The sequence below is a fragment of the Phyllobates terribilis genome, unplaced genomic scaffold (genome assembly GCF_046119375.1).
Source record: "Phyllobates terribilis strain yellow unplaced genomic scaffold, ASM4611937v1 Scaffold_11__3_contigs__length_659146591, whole genome shotgun sequence".
NCBI lineage: Eukaryota > Metazoa > Chordata > Amphibia > Anura > Dendrobatidae > Phyllobates > Phyllobates terribilis.
In genome coordinates this window covers 635,355,679-635,365,632 of record NW_027362771.1, presented here as the reverse complement: position 1 = coordinate 635,365,632, position 9,954 = coordinate 635,355,679, and the positions used below count along the sequence as shown (strand labels likewise).

Sequence of the window (9,954 nt, the reverse complement as noted above, 5' to 3'; positions counted from 1 at the left end):
AAAGGTGATGGTTATTAATATTGTTATCATTAAGCATTAGAAAGTAAGTATGATGATGTATTAATATAAGCTCTTACATGAACCAAATAATTATGTGGGTGCTAGAGGAGTGTAAAGAAGAAAGGAGGGCAGAAAGAGAAAGAATAGCAAGGAAAAGGAGGTGGGAGTGAGACAAAACAAAAAAAGACACAACTTATTGAAACCAGCACTGTGGAGGAGGCAACATCTACTACAACATTCTATTTTACAGTATTGTCTTATGACAACCAGATTGCCTGGTTGTTCCCCTTAATAAATATTATCCAACATGTCCTTTGACAATGAAAAGCTTTGAGGCGATAGTTATTATGTGCAATCATGTTTTCAATTTTCATAATATTGTTAATCTCCTCCATTTACTCGTTCAAGGTTGGAGTTTTTGTTGATTTCCAGTGATGTGGAATAATTGACTTAACAGCTGTTAGAAAGTGCCTAAGTTTATCTCTCTTTGCCTTTGAGACTGAATCCGGAGTAATGGAAAGTAGGGAGGGTGTGACTCTGCTACCAGAGTGACTATTTTACAGTGAGGCTGAAATTCAATATGAATTAGAATTTCATATAAACAATTTGCTCATTGCTTGTGACCTAGAGTTTCCATATCCGATGTAAAATGTGTTTATAATAAGCAGAATGTCGGATGCCGGTTTATGTGGTTTTTTGTAGTGAAAGAATTAATTTGATTTACTTTCTTGTACATACAGATAAATCATGGCTTCAGCTTCTTGTCCTGTTACACACGAGCATCAGATCCATCAGTAATAGTACGCCGGTTACTGAGCTGATGGAACGTGTGTTACAAAGAGCAAATCTCATCTAAGTATCTTAATCAGAAATAATATTATATATTAAAATATATAGAAAGAATATTATGGAAGACATTTGTGACTTTTTAGTATATTAAATGGAAAAGCAAATGTCAGTGTAAATGTTCAGAAGTATGTATGTATGTACATACAATACAGACCAAAAGTTTGGACACACCTTCTCGTTTAAAGATTTTTCTGTATTTTCATGACTATGAAAATTGTACATTCACACTGAAGACATCAAAACTATGAATTAACACATGTGGAATTATATACTTAACAAAAAAGTGTGAAACAGCTGAAAATATGTCTTATATTCTAGGTTCTTCAAAGTAGCCACCTTATGCTTTGATGACTGCTTTGCACACTCTTGGCATTCTCTTGAAGAGCTTCAAGAGGTAGTCACCGGAAATGGTCTTCCAACAATCTTGAAGGAGTTCTCAGAGATGCTTAGCACCCAATCCCGGTATGCGTGGCATCCCTCATCCCTATTCTGGTATGCATGGCACCCCTCATCCCTAATCCTGGTATGCATGGCACCCCTCATCCTTATCCTGGTGTGCGTGTCACCCCTCATCCCCAATCCTGGTATGCATGGCACCCCTCATCCCTATTCTGGTATGCATAGCACCCCTCATCCCCAATCCTGGTATTCATGGCACCTCTCATCCCTATTCTGGTATGCATAGCACCCCTCATCCCCAATCCTGGTATTCATGGCACCCCTCATCCCTATTCTGTTATGCATGGCCCCTCATCCCCAATCCTGGTATGCATGGCACCCCTCATCCCTATTCTGTTAGGCATGGCCCCTCATCCCCAATCCCAGTATGCGTGGCACCTCTTATCCCTATTCGGGTATGCATGGCACCCCTCATCCCCAATCCTGGTATGCATGGCACCCCTCTTCCTTATTCGGGTATGCATGGCTCCCCTCATCCCTAATCCCGGTATGTGTGGCACCCCTCACCCCCCATTATTCACACATCCCCAAAAAAATAAACAGTTATACTCACCTTTCTTCTCTGTACTCCAGCGCTGCAGCGTCCTGTTCTGCCGGAGGCCGGGGAAGGAGTGCGGCGACAGAGCACCGTGCTGTCCGGCGCCATTTTGCTGAAGACACACTGTAAATGTGTCTTCAGTAAAATGGCACCGGATAGCGCTATGCGCACGCGCCAATCCGACGCCTCACTCCGCCCCCGGTCTCCGCTGAAGAGAGGCACTGCGGCAACGCTCCTCCCGTTCAGGTAAGTATGTAAGTATGACACCGGAGTTCGCAGTGTGCATTCAGTGCCTACGCATACCGCGATCTCCGACGTCATACCCTCCTCTTACCTGTAACGGCTGGATGCGGTCTTCTGTCTGGAGCCAGACTGCACGTCACGCATGCGCAGTCTATCGAGGCTTCAGACAGAGACACGCATCCCCGGTTTTATTATAGACATATATATATATATATATAATCCAGAGAAAGCCTGGCTTGGTATAATAAAAAAAACGGATTTTAACGAAATTTGAGACTTAATTTAATTTACTTCTGAATTGTGTTTTTCCTTTAATGCAGGAGAACAATTGGACTTTGGTCAATGAGTTTTTTCTCTTAGGATTTAAGGCAAACCATAATATGAGACTTTTTTTGTTCTCTCTGCTCCTCATAGTTTACAATGCATCAATATGTGGGAACCTCCTGATCATCGCCCTGGTGTCCACCAGCAAGAACCTCCACACTCCAATGTACTTTTTCATCTCACAACTGTCCATCACGGACATCTTGTTAATTTCAGACATTGTCCCCAACATCTTCTACATCGTACTGAATAATGGGGTGTTTATTACTTTTTTCAAATGTATGGCCCAGTTGTATTTCTTCTGTATTGCAGAAGCATGTGAATGTCTTCTTCTCGCAGTGATGTCCTATGACAGATATGTGGCCATCTGTAAGCCACTTCATTACATCTCTATCATGACAGGTACATTGTGTTGGAAGTTGGCCGTCATCATCTGGTTCATCAGTTTTTCTTTTACATTCATTCACGTAAAAGTAATATTACGGCTAAAGTTCTGTGGTCCAAACATCATTGACCATCTGTTCTGTGATCTTGTTCCCTTACAAGACATTTCCTGTTCTGACACATTTCCTATAAAGCTATCAATATATTTTCTAAGTATTCCATTGATGATTATTCCAGGTATAATAATTGTTATTTCTTATGGTAACGTTGTCCGTGCCATCTTACAGATTTCATCTAATGTCAGCAGACAGAAAGTCTTCTCCACCTGTAGCTCCCACCTCACTGTGGTCTCCATATTCTACTTTGTAATATTCATTGTGTATTTTGTTCCAACAAAACGACAATCATCTGATGTTAATAAAATCCTATCCCTGCTATATACTGTATTTACTCCATTGGTCAACCCCATTATATATAGTTTTAGAAACAAAGATATTAGGAAAGCTGTGCAAGAAACTTTCCAATCTGTCTGATGTGTTGCAGATCTCTAAGTTCTGCTGGAAATGGATCATAAAATATAGTGTAGTAATAAACATGTATTGTTCTCCGTAACATCTAAAATTGTCTTGTTAGAATAATTAATTTGTGCTCTATGCACAATATGAACATGAGCCAGTGTTACGTGTGAAGATTAGAAATGAGCGTTGTTAGACTCGAACTGTTCGCCAATCTCAAATTCGAGCTGTTTTGGGCGGTGTACGAGCCGTTCGGCGAACACGAACGATTTGAAAAAAATTCGGCTGTTCGAGGTTATGTTCGATAACTGTTCGTGCACCAAAATCATAATTGGATTTTTTCTCAGTAATGCTGAAAATTAACGTTAATACGCAGTTTGAGTGTACAGCGGGGTGGGGGGAGGGGCAGGGGATGGATCTCTGCAGGAATAATGAAGATCTCCATTTTTTTTTCTCTTTCCCGCATTTACAGTGGGGAGGTGCAATCTGTCAGCCTATCAGCAGCGCACACATGGAGAGAACTGCTTTTTTTCACACAAGCAAGGGCATGTGTCATTGGCAGTGTATGTCACATGTCCTTGCCCTATAAGACCCAGCCATTTTCCCCATCGCCACCATTTTCTCACTGCTGTAGCTGCATGTTAGACGGCACCGCTGTTGCTGTGTGCGCTATACCTTGTTAATTTAAAGCCAATTTTCGCACAAATCTACAGATATCTTGGGAGTAGGGAATAGTTGTGATTGCAGTCCTTTTAATGACTAGGTTACAGCATTTCCTACGACTTTTATCAGGCAGGTCTGTGCTCTTAAATAGATAGGTTGGGAGTAAAGACTAATTGTAATTGCAGTCCTTTTCAGGACTAAGTTAGATCAGTTCCTATCAGTTTTTGCCAGGCAGGTGTGTGCAAGTGCTGTGCAAGTTTTTTTCACAGCATTTGGCTAAATCTAGCAAAGCTAATCCTTTTTGGCCTATTGCAGAGTGTGTTAGTCAGTTGAGTAGCCTATCTGTGTTGCAAGCTACACCACGTGTGTATAGAATACCAATTTTTTTACTGCACCTAGTGAAGTAAAACCTTTTGGGCTTAGAATCATTCTATTAGTCCATCTATACTGACCTCCATCAGGTTGCAAATTAAAAATAATTTTTATCTGCATCTAGCTCTGAAAAAATATTTGGCCTTCTAGCAGTGTGTGGGACTTGTTCTATTAGTCCATCTATACTGACCTCCATCAGGTTGCAAATTGAATATAATTTTTTTCTGCATCTAGCTCTGAAAAATTATTTGGCCTTCTAGCAGTGTGTGGGACTTGTTCTATTAGTCCATCTATACTGACCTCCATCAGGTTGCAAATTAAAAATAATTTTTATCTGCATCTAGCTCTGAAATAATATTTGGCCTTCTAGCAGTGTGTGGAACTTGTTCTATTAGTCCATCTATACTGACCTCCATCAGTTTGCAAATTGAATATAATTTTTTTCTGCATCCAACCAAGACAATAGTTTTGGCCTAATACCACAGTTTGGCCACTCAGCTCTGCTCGGTTCCCATCCATTGTTTTTTTGTGCAAACAACTCCAGAGTTGTGAATTAGTTAACCACCAAAATGAGTGGAAAAAGGCCTGCTGCTGGTGGAAAGGGGAATAGGCATGTTGGGAAGGGGAAAAAAGGTTGTGTCCGTGGGGTAGGTGTTAAAGCAACAGTAACATCTGCAGAAGAAAGACCATCTTCCAGCCAAACTAAAATGTCTACTTCTTTTAGCGGACAATGTGATAAGATCCCTTTCTTACGGCCACGCCAATCGCTACAAATTCCAGATGAGGCACAAAAACAGCAGGTGCTTCAACGGATATCAAGTGCTCCTTTCAATTGGGGTCTCCTCCACATCAACTTCAACATCACAAATACTCCAGTCCTCAGAGGTGTCACCCCAATCGCACTTGCTTCCTCACAGCTCCCAAACCTCCAGCTGCCTGTTTGAGTATGAGGTAGAACAGATGGTTGAGTCTGCAGAGCTGTTTACTCATACTATAGCCTGGGAATCAGAGGTCGGCACCAGCGCTTCTGTGAATCCAGACGTGGAAATGATCTGCACTGATGCCCAGAATCTTTATGAGTCGGATCCAGGACCAGACGCAGAAGGTTCTGACCATAATGTAGTGGAGACAATGAGAAAGACGATGATGAGACTCAAATACCTGATTGGAGCGACAACTTTAGTTTTTTGTCAGGGCAGGAACAGGTTGGGTCTGAGGATGACGGGTGTGATAACACACAGGGTGATGATGATGAGGTTGGAGATCCCACTTACTGTCAACCCACAGTCAGCCAAGAGATGAGGTCAGCAGAGGAGGTGGAGGAGGATGCTAGTGACGACGAGGTCAGGTTGCGCCTTCCTGGACAGAGACGTAGTACTGGAAACACGTCAACAACTGCATCCTCAAACTCAACTCTGCCTCTGACCACAAGTCATGGTGGCTCTTCAGGTCGAATGGGTGCTAAGCCTTGCGTAGCCTGGGCATTTTTTCAGATCGATAAAGATGACCCAACTCGTGTTATCTGTAACATTTGTCAACAAAAGCTAAGTAGAGGCCAAAAAATACATAGTTTGAGTACTTCATGCATGAACCGGCACATGGACATGAAGCATAAGTTGCAGTGGGAAGCTCACTGTGCTACAATGCGGCCTATCTGGCAAGGCCAACCACCGGCTGCCCCATCTTGTGCATCTGCGGCCTCTTCATCCTCTGTGACTGGGGGGACAGCAGTCACACCTGTTTTGAGACGCAGACCTGCCACCTCTTTACCCGCAACAGCCAGCGTGATTGGCAGGTCTTCATTTTCTTTGGAGGTGGTAACACCAGCTGGTGTTGAGCGCTGTCCGACATTGATAGCACCACCTTTGGATCAAGGCAACCTAACATGTCCGCCTGCATCTTCCTCACAGACAGGCAGTTTGCCGGGGACACCTTTATCAACCCCGTCTAAGCACAACAGCCTGCCTTCGGTCCCTCAGATGTGGACAAGTAAAATACCATTTCCTCCTAGCCATGAGAAAGCTAAGAGGTTGAATTTCACCATCTGCAAGCTCTTGGCTACAGAAATTCTGCCTTTCCGCCTGGTGGACACAGAGGATTTTCGAGACGTTATGTCCGTCGCAGTGCCCCAGTACCAGATGCCCAGTCGGCACTACTTTTCAAAGAAAGGTGTGCCTGCGCTCCACCAGCATGCCGCACATAACATCACCGCTTCTTTGAGAAACTCTGTGTGTGACAGGGTGCATTTCACCACAGACACTTGGACGAGTAGGCATGGACAGGGGCATTACATGTCGCTGACTGGGCACTGGGTAACTATGGTGACAGCAGGACAAGGGGCTGCTGTCCAAGTCTTGCCGTCCCCACGAGTTGTGCGTCAATCCTCTTTATCTCAAAGTTCCTCCACTGCTTCTGCCTCCTCAACCACCTCTCGGTCCTCCACCTGCACCCAAAGCCTGTCTGCTCATGCCACAAGCTTTCTAACTGTGCAGAAGGGATCCTGCACACCTCCTTACTATGCTGGCAGCAGGGCTCAACGTCATAAGGCGGTTTTTACTTTGAAATGTCTGGGAAATGTGAGTCACACAGCTGAGGAGTTGTGGTCAGCTCTGGAGAACCAATTTCATGAATGGTTGTCTCCACTGGACCTGAAACCAGGGAAGGCCGTGTGGGACAATGCTGCAAACCTGTGTGCGGCCCTTCGCCGGGGCAATGTCACACACGCGCCTTGTATGGCTCACGTGTTGAACCTGGTTGTCCATCAATTTTTAGCCCACTATCCTGGACTAGATGGCCTTCTGCAGAGGGCACGGTCGCTGTGTGCTCACTTCCGCCGTTCGCATCCCGCAGCTCAGCGACTTACATCTCTACAGAAGTCGTTGGGCCTGCCACTTCACCGGTTAAAATGCGATGTGCCTACCCGGTGGAATTCAACTCTGCACATGTTGCATCGACTGTGGCAGCACCGACAAGCCCTGGTGCAATACGTTCTGACTTATAGCCTGGGCCAACGAGATCCAGAGGTGGGGCAAACCACGCTGGAGGAGTGGTCTCAGATCAGGGGCCTATGCACCCTTCTGCACAGTTTTGAAATGGCGATGAAGATGTTTAGTGCTGACGATGCCATTATCAGCATGACTATTCCGGTGATTTACATGCTGGAGCACATGTTAAACAGAATTCGGAATCAGGTGGTGGCACAAGAGGAGGTGGAGGAAGTAGAGGAGGAGGAGTTGTATGCGGAAGGGCTAACATCTGCAAGGTCCTGACGGTCGGCAGCACCAAGGCTGCAGGCATGTGTGGGTGGGGGAGATGGTTTTACCACGGCGCATGGTAGCAGCCAAACTAGTGAGGAAGGTGCAGGACCCCAGAAAGAAGTGGAGGATGAACTGATGGAAGACTCATCAGATGAGGGAGACCTTGATCACATTTCTGTTGTGCGAGGTTGGGGGGAGAGGACAGAGGAAGGAAGCTCGATTGTTACCTCGCCACCAACACAACAGGGACTTGGTACTCCTGAATGCGCAAGACACATGAGTGCCTTCTTGCTGCACTACCTGCAACATGACCCTCGAATTGTGAGAAATATAAATAATACTGACTACTGGGTTGCCACACTGTTAGATCCCCGATACAAAAGTAAATTTGCAGAAATTATTCCTGCCATAGAAAGGGATGCACGCATGCAGGAGTATCAGCAGAGACTGTTGCAGAATCTTTCATGTGCTTTTCCACAAAACACCAGTGGTGCACGTAGTGAATCTCACAGTTCCAACTTGCCAACAGTATCAGAAACACAGTATCTGCTGGTAACATCAATTTTTCGGAATCATTTCACCACTTTTTTAGCCCATCCTTTGCAAGGCCACAGGAGACAAGAAGTCTGACACATAGTCAACGCCTAGAGACGATGGTACAGGAGTATCTCCAAGTAAACATTGAAGCCATAACTGTATCACTGGACCCTTGCTGTTTTTGGGCTTCCAATCGGGATAAATGGCCGGAGCTTGCCACTTACGCCTTGGAGATCTTGTCATGCCCTGCAGCCCGCGTTCTGTCTGAACGTGTGTTCAGCGCTGCTGGTGGTGTGCTGACAGATAAGCGCACGCGTCTCTCCACTGATAATGTAGACAGACTCACGTTAATAAAGATGAACAAATCATGGATCCGAAACAACTTTTCTACCCCTGTGTCATCCTGGGGAGAGTAAAAGCTTGATGATTGGTTAAAATCACCTCACCAACCGTTTTAAGCTTTCAAATTACTAATCATGTTTATCTTTATCTTGGTTGGAATATAATTTGGGCTTTGTAGCAGTGTGCAGTACTGATTCTATTAGGCCATCTATACTAAACTCCACCACATTTAAAATTACTAATCTTGTTTATCTGTATCTTGGCTGGAAAATAATTTGGGCTTTGTAGCAGTGTGCAGTACAGATTCTATTAGGCCATCTATACTAAGCTCCACCAGATTTAAAATTAATAATTATTTTTAGCTGCATCTAGCCCGGAAAATAATTTTGGGGCTCCGAGATGCGCAAGACACATAAGTGCCTTCTTGTTGCACTACCGGCAACATGACCCTCAGATTGTCAGAATTCGAAGTAATCCTGACTACCGGGTTGTCGCACTCTTAGATCCCCCACACTCTTCGATCAACCTTTTCATTTTAATAAAGACCAAAAAAATGGTCATTTTTGAAATTATAAGCATTAGCAGGTTATTAGAAACTGAAATCAAACAGGTTTCAACTCAAAACTTTATTCTAGGTGATGTTACATTTGCACATAGGACCCCTTGTTCGAAAGGAGCTTCTGAACTCTCTCGTCCATTGAATTTGTCAGGTTTTGGATGGTTTCTGCTTCAATTGTTTTGCATGAGGAAAGAATACCCTCCCAGAGCTGTTGCTTAGATGTGAACTGCCTCCCGCCATCATAGACACTCCTTTTGATGATGCTCCAGAGGTTCTGAATGGGGTAGAGGTCAGGGGAGCATGGGGGTCACACCATAAGTTTGTCCCCTTTTATACCCATATCAGCCAGAGATGCAGATGCGTTATGTGCAGCATGAGACGGTGCATTATCATGCATGAAAATGATGTTGCTGTGGAATACACGGTTCTTCTTCTTGAACCATGGCAGGAAGTGCTGTTTGAGAAACTCCACATACATCATGGAGTTCATCTTTACCCCTTCAGGGATCCTAAAGGGGCAGACAATCTCTCTCCCCATGATTCCAGCCCAAAACATTACTCCACCTCCTCCTTGTTGGCGCTGTAGCCGTGTTTGCGTGGGGTGTCCATCAACCAGCCATCCTCCACTCCATCCATCTGGACCATCGAGCGTTGCACGGCACTCATCCGTGAACAAAACAGTTTTGAAGTCAGTCTTCATGTATTTTTTGGCCCACTGGAGCCATTTCTGCTTGTGTGAAGTGGATAGAGGAGGTCTACAGGATGGCGTACGTACAGCTGCAGACCTCTGAAGGACTCTGCATCTTGTTGTTCTAGGGACGTTGGAGGCACCAGCAGCTTCAAAAACTTGTCTGCTGCTATGACAAGGCATTTTTGCCGCTGCTCTTTTAACCTGACGTAATTGCCTGTAGG

The 9,954-nt window shown here is 44.6% G+C and overlaps 1 protein-coding gene across 1 annotated transcript; it reads left to right on the top strand.

Annotated features, from left to right (window-relative positions):
* Window positions 1-2,403: 2,403 nt before the first annotated feature.
* On the top strand, window positions 2,404-3,330 carry LOC141167549 (olfactory receptor 13A1-like). Its single transcript, XM_073654941.1, has one exon. The coding sequence runs from the start codon at window positions 2,404-2,406 to the stop codon at window positions 3,328-3,330; it is 927 nt and encodes a 308-aa protein (XP_073511042.1).
* Window positions 3,331-9,954: the final 6,624 nt, after the last annotated feature.